Source organism: Polypterus senegalus, chromosome 6, assembly GCF_016835505.1.
Source record: "Polypterus senegalus isolate Bchr_013 chromosome 6, ASM1683550v1, whole genome shotgun sequence".
In the NCBI taxonomy this organism is placed as follows: domain Eukaryota; kingdom Metazoa; phylum Chordata; class Cladistia; order Polypteriformes; family Polypteridae; genus Polypterus; species Polypterus senegalus.
The window spans coordinates 92,069,602-92,094,861 of NC_053159.1; the positions used below are offsets into that span (position 1 = coordinate 92,069,602).

General features: G+C 36.1%; 1 protein-coding gene across 1 annotated transcript in view; it reads left to right on the plus strand.

Moving 5' to 3' along the window:
* Window positions 1-25,260, plus strand: part of LOC120531259 (contactin-associated protein-like 5) — a 558,381-nt gene that overhangs the window by 195,512 nt on the left and 337,609 nt on the right. Inside the window, exon 3 of the mRNA XM_039756505.1 lies at window positions 5,113-5,306. Coding sequence (XP_039612439.1) covers window positions 5,113-5,306 — 194 coding nt within the window. The remainder of the gene's footprint in view (window positions 1-5,112; window positions 5,307-25,260) is intronic.

Genomic DNA, 25,260 nt, shown 5'->3' on the forward strand with positions numbered 1-25,260 from the left:
TACGCCTGTCCAAAAATGCAACACTTAAATTATTTTTTTTTACATCTACTTGCCTCCTCCGATCTCACATAAGTTTCTCAGACACTTCGAATTTTGTTGCAGCAGCGCAATTACCAATTTATTTTGCTACTTCAACGACGTTTAATTTAAAACTAGCTTCAGATTTTCTCCTGATAGAACACTCCATCATAGATAAGGGATGCTGTTACGATAAAGGTGTATGAGGGTGATACTAAAAACACAAAACAGTGCAAACGTTGCTTCGGAATAGTTTGGGTATTACCATGTGGTCATGCAGGCGCAATAGAAAGAGAGAGAGAGAGAAGTTAGGAGTACGCGCTGATACAATGCATTGCCGCACCCACATAGAATAAAAAGGCAGTGTGCTGCATGGTTACTCCCTCAGGTGGGCGTTAGCATATCATAATCTCTTGGACCAATAGCGTGAATTTTCCGCATTCGACTTATACTACCGACATTATAAAATACCAGAAATTATAGAGTAAAATCAAGTCCCGTCCACAGGAGGACTTATCCGCGAGTATGTATGGTGTATAAACTATGTCATATATATCTGCAAATTTTTGGAATATTCTGAAGCATTATGAAATGCAAACAGGATTTATTATTTTGCAAAAGAGAATTTAGAATAATTCAGTCATGAAACAATTGATAAATGATTGCCAGCCTAATGCTCCATCAGACGCCATAGGAGTGATTTTACATTTTTCTATCATATGAGTCAGTTTCATGAGTTTGCCTTCTCCTGGTACAAATGCATGCAGTTTTAGTTGACAGGAAACTGGACCTTTGTGGTCCTGTACTTGAGATTACCATGAGATAGATAAATATCCTGTTTAGATCAGATTTATGCCTTACAGCTCTTGACATCTTAAGAGTGACCATGAGCAGAAAGATCTGTTATGAAGAATGGATACAATAACAACAACATTTATTTATTTAGCACATTTTCAAACAAATAATGTAGTTCAAAGTGCTAGACAGATAGATAGATGGAACCTCAAAAGGTTAAGCAAGTTCTTTTGCCACTTCAGATCAGTCTTGCAGGCTGAAGCTTTCCATTCTAAGGAAATCAAAAAATATGTTTTGGGTTATGAACTGCATCCCTGTTTATACTGTTGTCCAATCACAAGCAAGAAATTGTGCTGGCACACACCTGGTAGCAACAATAGTTCCCCCTGCCCTGAGTGATTTTTTTGTTTTTCAGTCACTCACTAATTCTCTCTCTCTTCTGGTTCCATACCAGAATTTTCATTTATATGTGCTGACTTCTCTAATGTTAACATTAATTAATCTAGCTAGCAATATTCGTCGGTCATTTGCCAATGTCTAGTGAGTCATGCAAATTTATGCGTCATTCATGTCACACAAAAATTTATAAAACGATAGAATGCTGATGTCTCAATTGGCATTAGATTATCGTGACACCCTCTGACATACAGCAGTATAGATTTAAATTTGACTTCCCAAAACATCTCCTGCAAGTCTGTGGAATGACTAAACTGAACGAGCACCACCTGAAGTTTAGATTCAAGAGGGTATTATTAGAAGAGGACAATCTGCAATAACATGAATGAATATACACACTGAAAGACACTGACACAAGTTTCTAGTGACGTCTGGTAGCAGTGCTAAGTACTGTGCTGTTTACAGGACAGTGAGAGGCTGGAAAGCAATTGAAAATATGATTTTCTACATGCATAACTCTTCTTTCTGCTTAAGGATTTAAAGTTTGTTTGATACAGGAGTATCATACTGCTGGATTCTACCCCACAAAGTGGAAGAAGCACACATAAGGCTTCCTTGCTGGCTTTTTCAAAGTTAGTGATATTGGGCCATCATGCTCCTCAATGAAGAGTGAAAATTAAGATGCAGCTGAGCCCTAATCTATTCAGTGTTATGTCTTATGCTTTGATATATTTGTGGTATTAATTTGCATTCTTCTTTTGTTTGTGACAATCACCTACCACTTTTCTCCATGTCTGCTTCCAGTGAATCATTTTGTTAAAACTGGACATATTTATTCTTTAAAAAAAAGTTGTTAGATATCTTACATTTTAATGGAGACATCATGCATAGTTATTAAATTTCAAATCCTCCAATTGAAGAGTATTAGTGAATTTCTAAACTTCTCTATTGTGACAAATAGACACACTCAATGTATAAAATAACACTTTTTCTTTTAATACTGGTAGAGTTGTACATTCAAGTAACGCAATCTCTACAAAATGGCAATACTCAACTTCAGCACACCTCTCTAGTCCTGGACTCATACACCAGGCAGCATCGGTTAGTAGTGGTAGGCAAACTCCAACCTCCCTTTTAAACTTTAATAAAACACTCCCGTTACCAAAAGCAATAACCCAACATTAAACACAAGAACTATTTTAAAATACGGCATATATTAAATTATAATTAACTATTTAATTTAGCTGCAGCGCCGCAGAGCCTCCTGGGAAGTCAGTGCCATCCTTCGCTACACTATCTTAAAAGAGAGAAACACTCAGTGAATATTTAATTACAGATTACAGTTTTAAACTTAACTAGAGAGAGTCTACTTCAATTTGTATATTTTGTATATCTTTGCATTTTACTCATCTGACAGTTGTTTTTAACAGCAAAAAAAGTTCTCTTCTCTAGGTAGCATTATCTACATATTAAAATGATTCAATATCCAGACTGCTCTTCATCATGGTTCAATAATTGTACTCTGACATTTCAAACATAACTGTCCATCAGGTACTTCTTTTAAAAATATTATGTTTAAGTAATTTGAGCTACAATTAGTCACAAATCCCTCACAATCACCAATTAACAATAGGACAAGAATTGTTGCTATTTTTACAACACTTGAATTGAAATATACTGTGTATGAAAGCTAATGAGACACCACAAGATTTGTGCTCCATTTTCAACTGCAAGACATTACAAAGCAGTGTTAAAAAGTATGTATTTAATGTAGTTGGTTATAAAATGGATGAGTGGTTGGACGCACAACTGTAGCCATGTTCTTTACAATCAGAGAATGAATGAATAGCCTATAATAATAATAATAATAATAAATTTATATAGCACCTTTCCTGAGCGTCCTTTCGTTTATCTAAGGTATGTATGATGCTGCATTAAACTGCAAATAATCTAGCCATCATTTCAACTCCCACATTCAAATATACAACACTACTAGTTAAAATGACTGCAACTTACAACTGCTTAGTCCCATTATAATGCTATCAGACATGAATCAGGTAGTTTTTTAAATCTAAAACAATTCCACAAACTGATAAAAGTGTTAATACAGTAATTGTTATTTTTTTGCCCTGAAAATGCAGCAGGTTTTATGCTTCATAATGTGTAACTGCAACTGCAAAAGCTTCTGCTTGCATGTGTATCTCTCTCAATCTCTTTATCTACCACCTCTTTGCCTTCACTTGCACTTAGTGCTTCTTACTTTTCTTTTCTATTCTCCCTTCCATACCCACCCTGTAACTCCTATGCACACCACTGGTTAAGAACCATTGGTCCAGGCTGTAATAACTGAAAATCCCCAGAAACCCCACACAATAACACAAGCCTTTTGAGCATCTTGAGAAAAGCACTGCATACCATCTATATAACCATATTCCCAGCCTGCTTTACTCATTACAATGTTTCAAGAAGCTGGAGCTAATCTCATGAGCACTGGGTCCAAGGGAAAAGTCAATTCTGTGTGAGATGCCTGACATCCTCACACCTTCTCTCTCCTACACGGCTAAATAAAATAACTCATGTACTGGGAAAAAAAACTAGAGAAAACACATGTAGACACAGAATATGAACAAAGTGACAGAATCACAAATGAACCCAGCTTTTTTGCTAACCAATTTGCTACCTCCTTAATTTAGTCTAAAAAGTACAGCATTAACATAATATAAATCATACTCATTAAACATTTTTCTAATTTAGTACAGGGCTTTGATAAAAATTGAAATATAACAAACCTTCATGTACAGGCTGCAGATCCACTAGACAGTGCAGTACAGTATGCTTAGTCATGTATGTAGTGATTCAGTAAAGACATGATCTCAACAGCGATTTTCTAACAGGAACCAACTTTTCCCCACCGGCACTATGCTCATGACTGGAAACAACCCTGAATGGGAAGCCAGTCTGTCACTGGACCCACTCACTTACACATACGGTATATACTCAGACTCACATAGGGCAGACACCCTTAACCCACTTCACCAAAACACACAGACAATGGCTGCACATCGGATTTGAACTCTGGATACTCCATCCATGAGGCAATGTAGCACACAAGAATGAAAAAAAAATGATGCTCAAGTAATCCACATTTTCTTAGTGAATATAGAATTTTTACTTGAAGAAATAAACTGCTACTGGGAAAGAACAAAATAAAACGCTTAGTTGCTCAATTGATCTGACTTCTTGTATGCCATGTTCTAAAATGTGTGCTCTTTGCCCAGGGAAGAAACAGCAATTGCCTAATTGATGGCATAGCAGAGATGAATGTGACTTTTATAGTGAAATTGAAAGGATAAACAGCTTTTAGTAAGCACATTGCATTCAAGGTGTCTTTCTCTCTCCTGTCATGTTTCACAAGAATATTAGATGATGACAGCAGGTCATTCAGTCCAGTCACTGCTTGTCAGTTTCCTATTCACTTCATAATTTTTTGACAGAACAGAGCTGCAGGTGTTATCCTTTATATAAGTATGCATGCAGAATTAGGAATTTCTCTATTTAAATGTATCTTTTGTTATGCATGAGTGACCATTTAGATTGATGACTTGTCAAGAGAAACACATGAAAAAAAATCTTACAAAATGAAAACATTAATAATAGAGGCTGGTTTGATTACCAGTCTCTGTGTGCAGTTACCACCCACATTTCAAAGACATGAAAGTGAATGTGTCCTCTGATGGTTTGCCATCTAGTCCAGGGTTAATTCCTGTCTTGTTGCTGATACTGCTGGCTTAGGATTGAAATCCCTGTGAGCCTGCAATTGAAGAAGTCAGAAAATAGATAGATATTGAATGCTAATATGTGATATGAACTCAATCTTTCTGTTCTCTGTGATCTTTTATTTAGGAGAAGGTGGCTGGTCACCTCTAAACTCTGACCAGCACCAGTGGCTACAGATTGATCTGCGAGACAGGATGGAAATATCTGGGATTGCCACACAGGGAATTCATGGTAGTCCAGACTGGGTCACCAACTACCTCTTGATGTTCAGTGACACAGGCAGTGGATGGAAACAATATCACCAAGAAGATGGTATTTCGGTAAGACTTAAGTATTCAGTTATTTTTTATGAGGCACACTTCCACCTTTAAACAGTTCTGCACTGATTTACAGCTGACTGAGTTAATGCCATTCATAGTTATAGCTGAGGGCAATACAAAAACAATAGGGTAATATGGTTCTAGAAACTGCCAAAACCAGCCACTAGAGGTTGTACACCGTTTTGTTATCTTGTACTTGCAGGATCACTGCCAGCCGTAGAATGGTAAACTCTGCATAATAGCAGTGGTGGAGCTGCAGAGGTAGCAGTCTGTCACTGATGTCTTCCCTCCTGTACTGGTACTGCATCCATCAAATGGCCACAAAGTAGCAATAATCATCATGGGACTGGTTGGCATTACCACATACCATTTTTTTGAAGTTACATTTCAGGCAGGTGGCACACGATTTTTGTATCTGATCTGCACATATGGGTTGCATTTTGTATTCCATCATCTCATATGTGAATATAGGTATAGTCTATAATGGACAGGCACCCTTTGCAGGACTGGCTTCTGCTTGATGTCCTGTTCTGCTGGAATAGACTCCTGCAATTCACAAAAGCCTGAAATGTAATCAAATAAACGGATGAATGATAAATTTTATTTTAAAAATGTTTATCTTTGTTTTTCTCCTACAATTAAAATCAGAAAATATTGAACAGAAATTTTAAATCATGTTGTTTACCTGTTTATATACAAAATGGCCCCATTTAGGCACATGGCAAAAATGTTCATTTGGCTATTTCATGAACTTTAAAAAATCAAAGAACTGACTTGAATTATTTACTTGCTTCCTCATGCAAATATTTTATTAAAAAAAGAGTTTCATTTTGACTTTTGCTTGAACTTTGATGACTTTTGTATCAACCTTGAATGTCCTCAACTGAATTTGAAACAGCCCATAAAGAAATACCTTAACTGATCTCTGCTACCCTTAATTAACAGATTGTCCTATAGGACTCATCAGTCATTGTGTTTGCAGTTACAGAAGTTTAATTACAGGAATGGTCATTGAAAAAACAGTTCAATTTTATTGAGCTGAAATTTATATACATGTACAAGTATAGTGATGCACTGAATGATTCTTATTTTATATTTTTTTCAGTACTCTTTAAGCATGGTAATGGAAACAACTCCAAGGCTGCTGGCTATATTTACTGGCAGTTACAAGTCAAAATTCTATTAAAGATTTTTCAGGCATAGTTCGATTAAACTTTTCAAGTTTCAAGGCAATGTAACAATCGGCTGTTTTCATTGCTATTCATGCATGCAAGATATCACATTCAACTGAACTGAAGGCGCAGGCATTAAGTAATCAAGCATTTTGGAAACTTTGTAAAATTATTGGGGTTTTTTTCCTCAACAATTGCTTATGAAATTGCAACCAACTGCACCAATAATCATTTAATTTTAGTCTGATTTTTTTCTGTTAATACCTAAATATCTCTTTGTATAGAAAGCAGTGCGAAAGCTAATGGTCAGTATACCTAATGGAGATTGCTAATAATAATATATTAATTGTTAAAAAAAAAGTCTATTATTGAATAGTAAGAGCTATTTGTAAGAGACAATGCCTGAAAATGATGTAATGTCAGTAGGTAATCATATGTGATTGGGCAATTTTGAACATATAGTGTATACAGTAGCTTAGTTCAGTCCCATATTTTAAAACATTCACGATTGATAGATGGAAGACATTCCCTCCTGTCCATACCTACAAAAATGTGTCTAACGGAAAAGACCCCACTGAAACATTGTAGGACAATTGTACCGTCCTGTAGCCTCTGTTGTTTTCTTTCTGGGAATAAATACAGCATTTGAAAGCAAGTTAAGTATATCCCTTCATAATGTCCTTGTCAGTTACAGGGAGGAGTATATTCTCTTGAGTTTGACTACAATTTTAAAAGAACACATTCCCAGGGAGCATGTGCCCCTGCTGGGCAGACTTGCTTACTCCAGTAGAAGACTTATGGGAAGCCGGTCCTTAATCTAGAGGCACTGCATTGGGTGCAAGCCAGGGATAAAATGTGCCATAGTCAACCATAAGGCATGCTGTTATTCTTTAATCCATGCTTGTGCTCACCGTACCATTTAAGATTTACCAGTCACCTTAAAGGTACTCCTATAGGATTTTGTAGGAAATCAAAATATCCATAGAATTAGACATAGCAAGCACAAACAAAATGCATAGAGTGATCCTTCTGTAGTGAGGCAGCGTCTCTAACCATTACATCAACATATTCACTATTTCTTTAAAATTAATTACTTAACAAAATTACATTATTTATTGGAAGGTTATTGATTCATAAGTATTTAAATAATGATTATCAATTTATCCATATCCATTCACTAGAAGCTTTAGTATGCCAGAAATGCTGACATAAAATTTCTTTTCAGCTCTGTTCAAAGATAAATACAGACAACAGCAAAAAAATAACTTAAAACACTGATGGATTTAGACCAAATAATTCTGATTTTCCTTAGGTGACTTTTTGTCCAGAACTGGACTAAGTTTTCCAGATGTTCAATTTATGTTACTTTTACAGTTACATCAGGAACCAGAATTTCCCTGATAGCCTGGGTCCAGATTTTTTCCACTACCATCATGAACACTTTTACATTGATTATTTAAGATGTGATGCATATTTGTATTCTTGCCTGCTTGGAAGCTATGCGGTACCATTGTTGTACAACTGTTCTTTGTTACTGACTTATACTTGTCTTTATACTTTGTATTTTCTAACTTGCACTGCTTACACTTCATATGTGACTCTATTTTGCACAGAACTAACTTATGCAACTTAAATGAGTGCTTATTATGTCTCATAAACCAACAGTACTTTGAATATAGTCTTGTCAGCTGCATGAAAGCATGTGGAGGACTCGGTCATTTATTCCAATGTTAGCCCATTAGTTTCACAATAAGAAAAGCAACTAACAGAACCTTAAAATTTCACTTAAGGCTCAACAACAAAAAAAAATGCTTAATTAGGTTTAGTTGGTTCAACTCATTACTTTGTGTTATTGAAAAGGTAATATTGGGTGATTTCAGAATGTTGCATAGAATCAAAAAAACACAGAAGATTTCAAATGAAAAGCCACTAGTATGAAAAGCCAGGGATACACAGTGCTTAAATTTAATTTCCAGATATAATGGGCAAATGGCTGGGGATGTATAATGCTCAAATCATAAAAAGAACAGTCTATGTATTGTCAATGCTGTGTAAAAAAAATTCCTTCTGTGTTGATTTGAAGAAACTGCCTAGAACTACTGACAAGCAGAGTGCTTTAACACCTAGAAAGAGAGCTGCTGAGAAAATGCTTAAATGCACAGTATGTAGGTAGGCCTGCTGACAGCCAGTAGATGAGATGAAATTAATGGCCTTGGCTCTGCTGCTTGACTCTATGCATTTGTAAATCTTTTTTTAAAATAAATTCTAATAACAGTTTCAAATCACATTCATATTGTCCTCTCGCACAACTAAATAAGCACACTCTTTCTTTCTTTCTTTCTTTCACTTTACTATTTATCAGTGTGCATGTTTTTACACCACAATACCTATGTTGAAGCTTTTTATAAGTCAGTGTCCATTCAGTCTATGGACCTAGTGTGTGTTTCTTAATGTGTCTAGTCCTTGTTGACTATTAAGCTACTAAAAATCCTAATTTATTTGTACAAGATAGGGACACTCTTGAAGCACCCCATAACCCAAAATTACTTCCAGGGAGGCTAAATTTATATATATATATATATATATATATATATATATATATATATATATATATATATATATATATATATATATATATATTAATAAGAAACACAAAGACAGAATATAACACAAGAAGAAACACCATTACAAAATAATTGATAATTTTCTGTCCTCCATTCTTTCTATTACTGTACAGGACTTGTAGTGCCTTAAATATTTCTTCTGTTAGGTCTGTCTTCTCACCCTTTTACTGCTATCCAGTAGTGGTTATTTTCTTTAGGTACAATTGATGCAAAAACAGGGATGGCTTCTCTTTGAAAAAATCCTCTGAGTCTCCTAATAATTAACAGAATTACTCCTTGTACAATTTACTTTTACTTGAACTTTCTGCAGCAGCTAGTCCTAATTTTTAAAGGTTGATGTTAGTGGTCAAGCTTTTTCATGATTAGATGGCCTGTTACTCTCTGCTTTGAACTTGCTCTTAACATTTGATCCTTTTTTTTTTAAAGTTTTCCTTTATTTCTCTCTTGCTGAGCCTGCATGTGGAGGGTCCCCTTTTTGTGAATAGCTCAGAAAATCACAAACCATAAGGACAATTATGTAGGTTTATGCTAACATGGCTGGATCTGTTGGTGGGTGAGTCCCAATGGAGGATATGCATTTTTGTGCTGATTTTAATTCTTCCTTAAAATGATTGTGTCATCCTTGGTCTAGTTTTGTAATTGATATTTGAATTAGGAGTGGGTGATATACTGGTTGATCCAGTATTCTGGATGAAATTCTTTTTGTAGTATGGATTTTGAAAAAAATGTTTGGAATGGTAAAGATTAATGGAATACTTGTGAACACATTTAAACTTAAAACAGGTCCTATCTCAAAACATGCAAATCTGTGCATAAAGAAAGATACAATAAATGTGTTTTTATTGTACATTAGTGCCTTAAAGGTAAAGTTTTAAGATGTGTATGGACTTGTATGTGAACTCTATGTAATATGTGAACCTACTCCTTTAGAAATGTTGCCCAAAGTGATATGTTGTTCAGTTTGATTGGTGAGTCAATGTTGGCTTGTGCCCTCAACAGTGACTCTGCATTGGACTAAACAATTTTGACAATGTATGGATAGTTAAATGTGATAGTTTGAAACAGAAAGCAAGGACAGGAAAAGCTGTGCCTTGTCCTTTGTTTACTTAGCAGTGGCGTGAGTTAAGTGAGTGAATGAGACAGAATCTGCTCTTTAATCGGTTCAAGCGGGGACTGTGAATACTTGCTGTCAAATCCATTGAAGTAACAAGAATTTTGTTTAAGTAACAAGTATTTTGAAGCATAAAAGGCATGGATGTGTATACAATTAATCATTAATATGTTTGCTGTTTGTGGAAAAAAATAAGTTACCTTCTATAAAGTAGAACTGGGAGAAGATCAATGAGTTTAGTGTATACGTCAAGAATTAGTCATAGGTCATAATGGAGGAGTCAATAACAAACAAAACCAAAGGGAAAATATCAAGAACGAAGTACAATAGAACAAAACAGAAATTAAAGCAAAAGTGAAAATTTACGCTAGGGCATACTTGCAAAATAGGCTAACACTGCATAATTATTTGTAAGGAATATCCACTGAGGAATGGCAGGCACGCTGTGTGCCTTCTCATTTATATCAGAAGTGCTAGCAATGACACAAATCTGAGTTTCACGATAGCAAGAATGGGAGCCTGATGACAAAATGGTGTCTAGTAAATAATGAAATAACAATTGAAACCAAAATCAATGCCTTTAAAATATATACCAGAGTGAACATTTAAGTCAAAAATTAAATCTCCATGTTAAAAATCCCAAATTAGAGAAGAACATAGGTATAAAATGGGACAATATTACAAAATTCATGTTGGAGACTTTCTGTACTTTAGTTCAATCCCAATATAGGTAGTGGTGTGAATTCTCAGTCTCATTACCAATGCCAAGCAGTCCTCATTCCCTTTTCTCCCATACCTCTCTCAATGGTAGTCTAGCACATTTTTTCTGCCTATTTGAGTTCATGCCAACTCCTATCTTCCTATCTAAGTCCAATGAAGCACTAACTGTGAGGGTTTTCAAAGTCCAAGTCAAAGAAATGCTCTAATTATTAAGTAAGGGTTACCCTCATAAACCCCTAAAGAGCTTCAACTGCCAACCTTAGATCTTCTTACTACTTTGAGCCCCAGCTTACCCATATAAGGCTAGGCAACCACCATTTAGGCTGTTCATAAAAGCCTACACCAGTGAACCAGGAATAATACACAGGATATCCTTACTGCCACCTAACAAACTGGGGGAGTTCTAACCCATTAGGTAATGGCCAATAATGTCTTGTTCTTTCATACTTCTCTAAATAATATACATTCCACCACCAAGGAGGAGTAGTGCTTCCATTTTACTGGAATAAAGATGAACACTACTCCCTTCAACCATTTTTTTAACCTTCTTGTCATTTTCCTGTAGGTGCTCCCTGTTACTTGCAGCCTCAGTCCCAATCTATCACTCCACTAGACATTGCTTCAGATTTGTTTCTCCTACTCTGTTGAACCCTTGACATGATACTGATGACCTGACTTTTAAATCTATACTTCCTTTCATTTTCAGAACATAAGAGGAGCCGGAGCATGTCCTGAGGATAGCAAATATAAGGCAGAAACTAATCCTGTCCTTTTCAAGACTAGACTTTTAAGTCTAAACTCTTTGCATCTTTGCAAGTCCCATTAGAGACATGAATTCATCTAGCAGCATAATTTAGGTTTTCGTGGTAACGTTGTATAAATAAAAAACTGAAGTCACTGCGGCTTACCGAATTAGCACAGACCTATCCTTTTATATGTTTGCACTTTCTTACTTTCTACGTGAGTTTTAAATTTAGTGTTTCATTTTATTTTATCCTTACATACTTTCTGTTAAATATTAATGAGATGTTTTAGGTGCAGTGTTCCCTGTTTTAAGGGTTCTACAAATGCATTTGTAGATATGTTGTCTCTTCTTGTTAAGTAAACTTCTGGGAAATGGATTTAGAGGTTTAGTTTAGTGTTTTGTGTGTGTCACAGTCTGTTCCTCTAACATTAGAGCTATAAAAGTTTGATTCTCTAACAGACCTCTGTGCTTCTTTTTGAAAACGGACATATGTGGCAGATTTTGTGTTCCTCGGCAAGTGCAACTCATGTTAATTATTTCTTTTGAAACAAAACATGCATAATGTGCAATCTGTTTCCATTTTTTTGTATAAAATGACAGTATGACTTGCTTCTTCACTGATGTATTACATTATTCTGCCTTTGTTAAGTTTTTTTTTTAACTTAGCTTTTAATTTGTGAAAAAAATCAACATTTTTAAGTAATATACAGTATACTAATAGATGCAAATGCTACCATAACAATGTAAATGTTGAAGAATTACTACACTTCAGGGCATGATGTAATGCTGAATGAGCTTGCAATTTTGTATGGCTATTGTAATTCTTAGTCACACTGATCTTGAATTATAATCATCATACAAAATAGCAGTGGAGAGAAGTCTGACATGGTCATCTTTAATCATTGGCCAGACCAGGGAATTAACAACTGTTATGCAGCTAGAGGAGAAATCTACAGCCTTGTAGACAAATACCTTATCATTTATCTAATTCCACTCCAATATAAATATACTCATGTTTCCGGAACATTAATTCAGTGCCGTTTTGCTTGTTCTGCTTTGTTTGATTAACTTTCGAATTACCTTCACCCCTCCCCTGACCATTGACATTTCCGCACATTGATCTATTTGTTTTAGGCACACTCAATCAGCTCTTTAATTTTGCTGCTTTAGTTCTCTTGATGAGCACAAGTCGGCATCAATGAAGTTCAAACATAAGCACTCTATGAGAAATTTAAAGGAAGACATTTCATCTTCTCAATCTTGACAGCCAAGTGACCTCTCTATTACCCTGTGCTCATTTCAAAAAGTCATTAAAGTGACGAAGACTAAATGTTGCAGCATTGAGATAAATGGTCCAATAGATAAAATAATTTGGTGCCATCCAAATGAGTTCCGTTCCTTTTCCAAGTTATTTTTTATGCTTTCACCTCATGGATAGCTTTGTAGACTCCGCTTGTTGTTAAAGTAATACAATGGAAGGCATATGCCAGAATCAGAAAAAAATGTGTAAAATAATATTAAAAATATTTTAGATATAAATAAATATTGATATTTACATATAAATATCAATCTTTATTTATATCTAATAAAGTGTAAAAATAAACAAAACACAAAGTTAATTAATAAGAAAAGGATTTCCTGGGTAAAGTCGAAATGCACATAATAACTGCACAGTGTACCAAATACTACATACCAAAATGAAAATGCAATACCATTAAACAGAAATTGCATAAAAGTGCAACTAACCATAATAGCAGGCATACATAATAGGAATGTTTTTGAAATAATGTCTATGTAAAATTAAAACTAATATGGCCTATTATATCACACTGATACTACTCATAAATGGTATGAACAACCTGAACTAAATGTTTACATAGGTAGCTGTCCTGGCCATTTGTTCACAATATAGAAAACCCTTTCTGGTGTGGGGTATTGTTCCGATTTGTAAACTAGAGTACATGAAGTGATTACTCTAAAATGTAAAAATGAGTAGAGAAAAGATGTTGGGATGTGACCACTGGTTGAGCACTTCTTCCACAATGGAAAAATAAGCAGACAAATGAAGAAAAGATGTGACCCCCAGGTGTTGCTATCACATAATTGATTTAATCAAAATAATGATGCATTTCAAGAAAACTTTTTCTGCAATTGTCGAAGCAGATTAGCGCAGAAAAAATAAAACATAACAAAAGACGAAATGTATCCAACAGCTAACCAGTTCAATAAAAATGAACTTTAATTTTAAACAATAGGATATCTGCAGAAAACAATGCAGACTCGAATTAATATTATACTACATGTATGAGCATTAGATCAATAAAGAACTGCAGTAAACAACACCAGAAACAAAGAAAACAGTACCAGAAACAAAGAAATTTGTAGCACTATGTTGTGCTGCAAAGATATGACTAGATATTTAGGACCACAAAAAGGTGATCGAGCTCCATTACATTTAAAGTTTACTTTCCAGGGTCATTTAGCTTTTCAAACATGATGGACAGCAGCTGTTGGACTTGCAAATTAAATTGTCTTTTTTTTTTTTAGAAGGAAAGGTATTGTTAAAGTCACTATCTCATAGATGTTGTAAGACCAAGCCACTCTGGTCCACTAGCAAACGCTTAAAACACTGTATAGACAATGTTTACTTTTAAAAGGGTGGTTGGCTACAGAAAGCTTCCAGGTGTCAAGAAAATCTCATTTTTGAAATGTGGGCTCTCAAAATAAACTAATGTGAGCCAGATCTTTGAAGAGTCAGATGAGGCAGAATGCATGCACTATATAAAAAGGCAATATCTGAGGAAAAGTGCATGTTGTCAGTAAGGAGCATCACCTATTAAGCTGAACTTTCTTCTCCAAATAGCTTTTGATGTAATAATTAAAACTATATGTCTTAGGTCACCTTTTTTTGTGAACTATTTGTAAGTAATGTGAAAAACTTAATTTTCTTCTTATGCAAGACTTGTAAAGAAGCAGACTCCTTATATTCGTTCTCGTCTCACTATCTTTGTTTTTTGTGTTTCTTTGCTAGCCAGACTACGTAATGTCTGGACTTTCCTGGACTGGTCTTTAAAACTGAGTCCTACATTTCTGATTCAAATAGTGCATAATAAACAAATGCATTAACAGCTTTTAAACAAATCAAATCTAATGGAGTGGAAATCAACAGAGTAGAATCACCCACAGAACAATTACTTTAATTTGATGTTTAAGGAGTATACTGGTATAGCTCAACAACAGTGGTATAGGAAACTGGAAAAGAAACATCTCTAAAGAAGGTACCTGCATTTGTGTAGTCACTAAAGGTATACCAGTAATGACAGACAAACTTCTTCATTTGTAACTTTTGAATTTTGTGTGTGTTTTTTTTCTGAAATGCTTTATGTCTCACTGGGATTTGAACTTTTTAACTGGCATCTGTAATTTAGACACTTCTAGCAAAATACACCTTTTTTAGGATTATTACGTTGTTCTGGATTAACAGCTGCTATTTTTTATGTCTTTTGTCTTGGACTTAAATGACATAATATTAGGCTGGACTGGTTAACATTTTGATGCCCATAATATGTCAGCTGCAAAATAAGAGGAGTACAAGTAGATAAAAAAGTGCTCTGATTACATGCTACAGTGTGCCAGATGTCTAACATTTTAGCACTTGTATGCTTCCCCATGATTTGTCTAGACTTTCTTCCGGCTTTTTCTCTTTTTTTTTTGAAAGTATGGATCAAATACAACTCTTATATTAGTAAAATAGCAAGGAAAAATAATCAAACCTTGCTTCTTTACTTCATCTGCAGTATATTGACATCTATTTCGGGACTATATTCTGTCTTGCACTTGCACCCAGTACTGCTACAGTAGATTCTGCCATCCTTGGATTCTTTATTAGAAAAAGCAAGTTAAGAAAATGAATGGATGGATGCAGATTTTCTGATTAACATAGTATTCTTAAATTTGACTTTGCATAGTAAAGGGCCACAGCCTGTCCCAGCCCTGAATGGGGTCAGCTCAGATAGGCACTTTCACTTACACTCATGTAGGAAAAATTTATAATCATCATTTAACCTAACACACACCTATTTGAAACGGTGGAGAAAATTAAAAAGCTACAATCAGATTCAAGATTTAGAATTAGGACACATACTCAGCATGGTAATATTTTTAATTCTGGTGCCACTATCTCACTCACTTTTTATTCATCCATCCATTATCCAACCTGCTTTATCCTAACTACAGGGTCACAGGGGTCTGCTGGAGCCAATCCCAGCCAATATAGGGTGCAAGGCAGGAAACAAACCCCAGATGGCGTGCCAACCCATCGCAGGGCGCACACACACGCAGCACATACTAGGGACAATTTAGAATCGCCAGTGCACCTAACCTGCATGTCTTTGGACTGTGGGAGGAAACCAGAACACCCAGAGGAAACCCACGCAGACACAGGGAGAACATGCAAACTCCACGCAGGGTGGACCCAGGAAGCGAACCAGGGTCTCCTAACTGCGAGGCAGCAGCTCTAACCACTGTGCCACCGTGCCGCACCCACTTTTTATTTACCTAAGATAACAAAATACAGGGAAGTGAAAGGAAAAAGTAGCCCCACACGCGATAAGGATTCCCATCCTGGATTTAGCAGCAGCAGCAGAAAGCTTAGTCACGAGAACCTAGCATGACACTCCCTTGCACATTTTGTTTTCTGTGTGCATACTGGTGAGAAGACACACTTTATTCATTGTAACAGTATATTTTGATTCTAGAGCTGTATGTTCATGTTCATGTTCAGATGTAAGGGATTTATGCTATAAAATAGACTATTGTAAGTGCTCCTGGAAAATGCACAATTTAGAAAATGGTGAAAAATCGGTGTTCTATTGCTGAGATCAATGCACCACAACTAAGAGACCTTTTCTTCCATACACCAGAGGTTATCTGGGACATTGCAGATCATAAGTAAAGAAGTACTGGCAGTTAAACACATGAAGTTGTCATGAAGGTCATGTAAGCGTATACTCCATGATTTTCAGGCTACTTTTTCATCTGTCACCTAGTACAACAATCCAAGATTTAATAAACACATCAAAAATAATGTAATTACTATAATTTTTCACACCCACTAAATCTGAAGAGAGGAAAAAAGAAAATGCATAACCTCAAATGCAGTATTTAACATGTAAAAGTGTAAACACTAAATGGCTTTAAAAAAGTATATTAAAAACTGAACAATAAAAGGTAACAGTCTGAATGTTTGGACCCAAATGTTATGAAATTCTATACAGTAAGGTATAGGTTACATGTTTAAGGTTGGATTCCATTAAAGGAGATAAAGCAAAGTGTGACAGAAATAATTGTTAAACATGTAGAAGTCCTCACTCTCAATTTTATTTCAAAGATACACAAAACTCTTAGTCACTAAGTGGTCAAGCTTTTACACACTGAGGTCATTCCACGTCCATTCTTCCCCTTTGCTTGATCACCTGAAGTTAACTTCCTGAGGATCGGGTAGCTTTTTTGGAATAAAAATTCTAATGTGGCAGAGTGTGTATGTGTGTGAGAGAGAGACAGAGAGACCACCTAAAGAGCAGGATTTACGACACATTCTCTTCTACTTAAAACTTGGCCAATGGTGAGTCTTGGGGAAGATCCTAGCTTGTAGCATCTCACAGAGCTTAGTTAAGTGAATTGAAAAAGTGTTCCTTCTGACCCTGAGTGAGCAGAGTGAGTGAAGATGGTGGTATTCATTTTCTGGCAGTGGACACAGCCAAGAAAAGGCCCCTGGAAGAACAGATACTGAGTATTACAATGTATTAGACTGCCAGCACCAGCAACAATAAAATGTAAGTTAAATAATGGCATATTAAAATCCGACAAAATGAACATCTATTAACATTTTATTTTCCTGTACAGTACAACCTCCAAATTGCAGTATTTATATGATATATCAACATCAAAAACTCACCACCAAAAGCAGAAATTGAAATGATACTCACATACAGTATTTCCAGGTTTTGTTCAAAGTCCTAAATCGTATTGTACATAAGTAATTGATCTGATTAATGATAATGATAGCAACTACCCCATAACAGAGAGATAAATTGCATCACAAAACAATCAATCAATGGGTGCCTTTAAAGAATTCCATCCTTCAACTGCAAGGTGGAGTTGAAATGCTCACTGTACATGTGCACACACATCGCCAAAGGTACAGTGTCTATAAAAAGGTATCTGCATGAAAGTTGTCACATTGTAGTGTTAAACATTGAATAACAGTGAATTTAATTTGGCTTAATTGATCAATAGAAAAGACTCAAATGTCAAAGTGAAAAAACATCACTAGTTATATCAATCGTTAAGAAACATAAACAGCATGACACAGCAGCAAATATTCCTATAACCAGCCGTCCATAAGGACTGAGTAATCATGCAAGAAGAAAATTAGTCAGGGAAGACAACAAGAGGCAAATGATAACTCTAAATGAAATGCAAGCTACTGTAGATGAGATTGGAGAAACTGTGCATAGAACAACTGTCACAACTTTGTGGGATAGTGGCAAAGAGAAAGCTACCTTTTAAACAAATGCACAACACCTCTCAGGCAGAAGGCACATGGGAAAATTTACAGTCAGCTGGAAGAATGTATAATGGTCTAATGAGATCAAAATTGAGCTTTAAGGCATCAGAATAAACACCATTATCAAAAATATACCATCATGATGTAGTCCGCAAGAGTCCCTTGCATTGGAAGAAGTTTTGTTTTCCAGTTAAACAACCACTCCAAGCATAAAACTAAATCTAATGTACTGGAGTGGCCAAATCAAAGTCCTGCTGTCAATCCAATTCAGAATTTGCGTCTGGTTTCCAAAAAGGCTTTTTACTCCGAATCCTGATGCAGGCTAACAGAACTTTTTCAGTTTTGCAAAGAGGACTTATGGCTGGAATTTCTACCAATGGTGCATCTACTAAATACTGACTTGTATGGTGTGAAGATTTATGTGTCCATTTGTTTGTATTTGTAAATAATTTAGACCACTTTGCAGTGGTCTGCTTTCAATTTGGCATTAAAGAGATTTTTTCTGTTAATAAATGTTTAAAAAGCCAAATTAAATCCATTGTGATTCCACATTGTAAAACAATAAAATGTGAAAACTTCTAAGGAGAAGAACACTTTTTATAGGTACCTAGCAAATTGCAAGGTCAAAAGGCTTACCCAAGCAAACTGGAAACAGGTTACTGGAACCACGCAAAGAAAATTTTAAATCCTCCAAAAAGTAATGTTTTCTATTTAAGAAATTGCAATCAGCATCTCATAGTAAAATTGAAAAATGTAATTATGAGTTTAAAATAAAAATTTTAACAATATGCTTTGAGGGGAATTCACTATTTACTTAATTTTTGCACAATAGTGCCATCTTCTAGAGGGGAGGGCAATGTCACACCTGCCCTTAATGGAGAGGTGCCACTGTTACTGACTATAAGCAGATCATAGTTACATTATCTAAGTATGGATTTGAAATTTCAAAGTACAAATCTGAAAGATATAACACCACATTCAGATGTAAAAAGCAATCTATTGATGAAGTGCATATAGGAGATACCATCAGAAAGCATAGTTTTTCCATAAACAGATAAAAAAATAAATCTGACAAAATATAACTGAAAAGTGTAAAACAAAAAGAAGCAGAGATAACAAAACAATAACTAGACACTAAGAAGGAACTAAGCAGAAAAATGTAATGACTCAGTGAAAGATTTCTGTGCCAGCTTATGGCTGCCCTTTGGTGAGAACCCAGCTATTTGCACTGCCAGTTAACAGCAGGATGCCTAGTTTATGGCATGAAATAAGTACCTAGAAAGTGACACAAAGCTTCAGTCAACATAAAATTAGCATAAAGTTACATTGATCTTCTCTACATAAAATTGGAAGGCAGCCCATTCCACTCCCGCTAACTCTGCAGGTTGTACTTTGTGATTGGAGAGGAACGAGAGCTCAATGAGTCCAAGGAATATGTGCATTTATTGTCTGGCAGGGGTGCAACTTCACCTGACAAAATGAGGGCAACACAAATGAGGAATTTCAGGCAATAACTAATGGAGCCAGACCATAGCTTAACTATGCTGAAATTGGGACTTAACCTTGTTGCAATTAGGCAGAAGACAGTTGCACTCTATCTTAAATTTAAATGGTCCTGCATTAAGATCAGTGTCTCAGGGATACCAGCATTCCAGATGCTAATAGCTAGGCAGCAAAGACCAGAGCTTGAGGTTAAGTGAGTAGTAAGCCTCATGCAAGCAAAAACACGCAATCAAATTACTGACTTGACAAATCAGTCATTACATTTAATTTACTAGTGCAGTAGCCATCTCAGCAAGTATACTAGCTATGCTGGATGAGTAAAACAAACAAACAAATTAATAAAGTGATCCAAAACTAGCAATTAAAGTACTAAGGTGTACTTCAAGCCAATCCCTTATTTCTTTTTTAATATTTTGGTATCATGTTATTCTTTGATCAGTTATTTCAAGTGAAGCAAAGAAATAATTTTAGAATCAAAACCTCAATAATGATTAATCAAACTATATGTTCTTTAAATAGCACATTAGTGCTCTCTGGTGGCAAAGTTTTCCCTGCATTGTCACAGGCTGCCCCCTCCTTCCTTTGTGGTTTGAGGGTGAAAACTGAAGACACTATTTTGAGCACTGTTTGTTTTACCACAAGTTTAATATGACTGCTCATCTCCAATTTGATCAATGATGCGTGTCCTGACATTCAGTTTGCCTTTTAAATTGGCTGCAAACAATTTCTGGTAGATGATAAGTATTGATTTGACATTACTGCTTGGTCTTTTTCAGTCACAGCTTTACCTGTTTTCTATACCCCTTAATCAAATTTAACATCCTGTTTTGAGCAGAATCTCACATCTCACTTTTTATCTGAAGAGGCTTTTGATACAGGCCTTGGTCTCTGCATCCATAATGTCCAACCCTTGAAACTTAACTGCTATTTAAATTCAAAATCTCACCTAGAATGCTGCTGCCTGACTGTTGCTTTCTTTCCTTTTGGTTCATTCATACCACTCTACTTTATTCTCTGCAAAGTCTTCATCATTGTTGGTAAGAGTCAGGTGAAAACATTTGTCCTTTCAATATTTCATGTTTCCAAAAGATTCACCAAGAAGTCTCTGCTGTGGCAACCCTCATGTTGTTCCTCGTGTCTTTCTTAACATCTTGACGTTAAGAGCCAGCTACAGTAATTTAATGAATAAGCATACATGTTTGTATTGCATTAGCTATTTAGCATGAAATTAGATGATTATATATGTTTTCCTTATGTTGTGTTTGTAATAATAGTTTATTATTCACCAAATCGTATTCTATGTAAGTGATGTTGCTATAGCAATAAAATAATTGCTTTCTTAAAGGTATGAACTGAGCCTCCAAGTGTTCTCATGCCTATCTGAATGCTTTTCAAAGTATTCTGTTTTTTGGGTATTACACTAGTTTGTCATCTAGTCCAAGGACTGACAGGTATTCAGTTAAACATTGCACTCTCAGTTGTCGGTTTTGACAGTCACTATAATGCAAGGCATGCATACCAGTATTTATAATTCAGTTTTAGACACCAGAAAATGAGTAAATCATGGACAGCACAGTTTATAGAGAAACTGCCTCATATCTCAATAAGAAGGAGTTCAGCTCTCAGCCTTGCAACTGTCTATGTAGAGTGTACTATGCATGTTCTTTTCCTGACCAAGTGAATTTTCTCAGTGTGCACCAGCCATATCTCAAATATATACTGGTTACATTAAAGGACAACTCAAAACTGTCCAGATGTGATAACAGGTGAGTGCCTGAGTGTGGCACATATTGTGTTGTACTCATATCATGCAGTACCTGCAGTGCCCCTAGGCTCCACCTCCTCACCGGTACATTAAATGAATATGTGATATTCATCCATCCATCCATTATCCAACATTTTATTAATATTATTGTCACTTTCGTTGCTATTAATAATATTATACAAAAGGCTGTCCTCTTAATAATTGAACACACTCACATATCCCACACATTGCTCCTGATTCTAGCACCAAAAAATAGCAAAACCGATAAGGCCTTCAAAAAGACCTACATAAACAAGTTGGAAATCCACCTGGCCTGCTTCAATATAGGTCTCACCCAGGCTAACCAGACCCTAAGCAAATCAGAGGCTTCTGGCCTGTCCTGGTCCCAAAATGACAAACTGACTTTTGATGTTCAAGAATAACAGTCTCAAATAGATCAAAAGAGAGATAACTGTAAACTTGTGGCTTATGATATACTAGCAAAATACCCGTGCTTCGCAGCGGAGAAGTAGTGTGTTAAAGAAGTAATGAAAAAGAAAAGGAAACATCTTGAAAATAACGTAACATGATCGTCAATGTAATTGTTTTGTCACTGTTATGAGTGTTGCTGTCATATATATATATATATATATATATATATATATATATATATATATATATACACATACATACATACACACACATTATATATACAGTATATATATCTATATCTATATATATATCTAATATCTATATATATCTATATATATATCTATATCTATATCCCTCTCTCTATATATATATACACACACATTATATATATATACAGTATATATATATCTATATCTTGTAAGATATGGCCGGCCATGTACCCCGGCCAATACCCCCAAGCTGCCAGGTGGAGCCCTCTTTGCAGCATGGAGGTCCCCAGAAGACCAGCAGGGCATCATGGACAATGGAATTTTTATGCACCGCTCTGCTGGATGCCATGGGGGCCACGAGAGGGAGCTGCAGGGAGGACCGAAGGAAGAGCGACGGGCTTCCGGGGTGAGAAAAAGTATTGTTTACCCTGACCCGGAAGGAATGAGGACTTGTGGACTGTTGGATTGGGAACACTTCCGGGTCGGGGAATATAAAAGGACTGTGGGAGCTCCCAGACGGCGAGCTGAGTTGGGAGGCAGGGTGGCTAAGTGTCTGGGAGAGTGGAGGATTATTATTGGTTTATTGTATTGTTATTGGAGTATTTGGGAGTGGAGAGTACTTTGTGCACATTATTGTTATAATAAATATCACTATTGGACTTTTACCTGGTGTCTGACGTGGTGTCTGAGGGCGCAAGGGTGCGAGCAAACCCTAATCTGTCACAATCTATATATATATAAATATATATACACACATACACACACACATTATATCTGTATCTATATCTATCTATATATATATATATATATATATAGCAAAATACCTAAGCTTGAGCAAAAGTACTACCTTAAAAGTTTTATTAAGAAGAAAACTAAACCTTTTTAAACTGAGGGAAAATATACCAATAATTATTTGTTAAGGATCTCTTTGTATACCACATTGTGAGTTTGGCCCTCCGGTTGTAATATGACCAAGCTGTGCGCTGAGCTTACTCTTAAGCATGCAAGTACAGTTGGCCATGTGAACAGTAATCTTGTTTCAAATCTCACAGCTTGGATTGCTGCTGTCATAATCGGTTTGAGTTTCATGGTTTGTTTCAATTACGACAGTATTTGTAGGACTTGTGTTGAAGTGACATTCAGCATCTGTCAAGCGTTTTAAGTATACAACCAGTTTCATCGATAACTTCACATCCAGCTTTTGAGAGTTTAAACATTCATAAACATCAAAGTGTCCACTACTGAAATCGTGACCTGTGAATTTAAGATGTTTAAGAGGCATTGGCGGTTGTCCAAAGGTGTAAAATATTTGGCCATTTCGGTACACTTGAAAGTGACAACCGAACAATTCAGCGCCAGCCATCAATTCACATGCAGATGTATAGGTGAAGGACTTAAGCATTTCACTCTTATAGTGCTCCTATGTAGTATAATTATCTCCTGTACCGTCATCAGTTCACTTCTTGAACCTGTCCCAGTCATTCAATACATAAGACACAATGTTTCTCCAGATATCAAGAGTGAGCCTGATATGGCCGTGCAATATGTAACAAAGAGAATGGAAAAGATAGGTGCCATCTCGGGGCATGGAAGCCACTCGGTAAGTGACAGTTCTTTGATCAATGGTGATCACCTCGATAGACATGTTAATGCGGGTACGGTTGGAATGATAAAGGAAATGGGTACCTGAACAATGTAAAGTAAGTCTAAAATACCTACACAATAACTATAATTATAATAAATGAACAATAAAACAGCGGAGAAGCCGTGGATTAAATAAAAAGGCTGTAGTTATCAGCAGGGAGACGTGAATCTTGTGGCGAAGCAAGGAAGGGAATGTAGAGACTAAAGCGACGGACGGCCTTATATAGGCAGGCAGCCAACAACGTGGGAGGCGTTGGGATGGGGGACACAATGCCGCTTCACACGGTGACTGAGCTGCAGGCTATGGACGTTTATATGTACGTAAGTAGGATTCAGTTAGCATTGGGAACCCGCGTACCAAATTTCTTGAAGATGGGCCCATAAGTAACAAAGACCTTTGAAAAGTTCAATATGGTGACCGACAGTGGCACCGAAATAAGTACCAAATTTCAGCCTTCTACCTACATGGGAATTTGGAGAATTAGTGACGTTGGAAAGTTCAATATGGCGGCTGACAGTGGCGTCATACCACCGAAATAAGTACGTACATTGGTTTCGGTTAACGCAGGGAAGCCGCCTACCAAATTTCGTGAGGATGGGGCCATGAATAAGAAAGTTCAACATGGCGGACGTTGTTGACCGTTATGCGTAGAATTTCTAAATGAAACCTGCTTAACTTTTGTAAGTAAGCTGTAAGGAATGAGCCTGCCAAATTTCAGCCTTCTACCTCCACAGGAAGTTGGAGAATTAGTGACGTTGGAAAGTTCAATATGGTGGCCGACAGTGGCGTCATACCATCGAAATAAGTACATACATCGGTTTCGGTTAGCGCAGGGAAGCCGCCTACCAAATTTCGTGAAGATGGGGCCATAAATAAGAAAGTTCAACATGGCAGACGTTGTCGACCGTTATGACCGTTATGTGTAGAATTTCAAAATGAAACCTGCTTAACTTTTGTAAGTAAGCTGTAAGGAATGAGCCTGCCAAATTTCAGCCTTCTACCTACACGGGAAGTTGGAGAATTAGTGATGAGTCAGTGAGTCAGTGAGTGAGTGAGTGAGTGAGTGAGTCAGTGAGGGCTTTGCGTTTTATTAGTATAGATAGAGACATGTCCCAAAAGAAACTTTATAAAAAAATTAGGATTTGTTTTATAAAAGGAAAGTACAAGAAAATGTTCAAAGGAGCAAAAAGGAGTTGTCTGAAAGGCAATCCTAAGTCCCAAAACACTGTCTAGAAATTGAACAATAATTAAAAAAACAGAAAATCAAAGAATTGTCAATACTCAGAAAAGACTGAAAACTCACTCTATGAACCACTAAGTGACTCGCTTCCCAGCCTGTCTGTATAGAATAAGGCACTCCCTTAGCAGTGATCCACCCATGGAGTTCCACTCACAATATATAAGAAATATGGAAGAACACATGCAAGGATTTAGATACAAAATTATGACAAAACAGAACACATGGTTTCAGGTAAATGAAA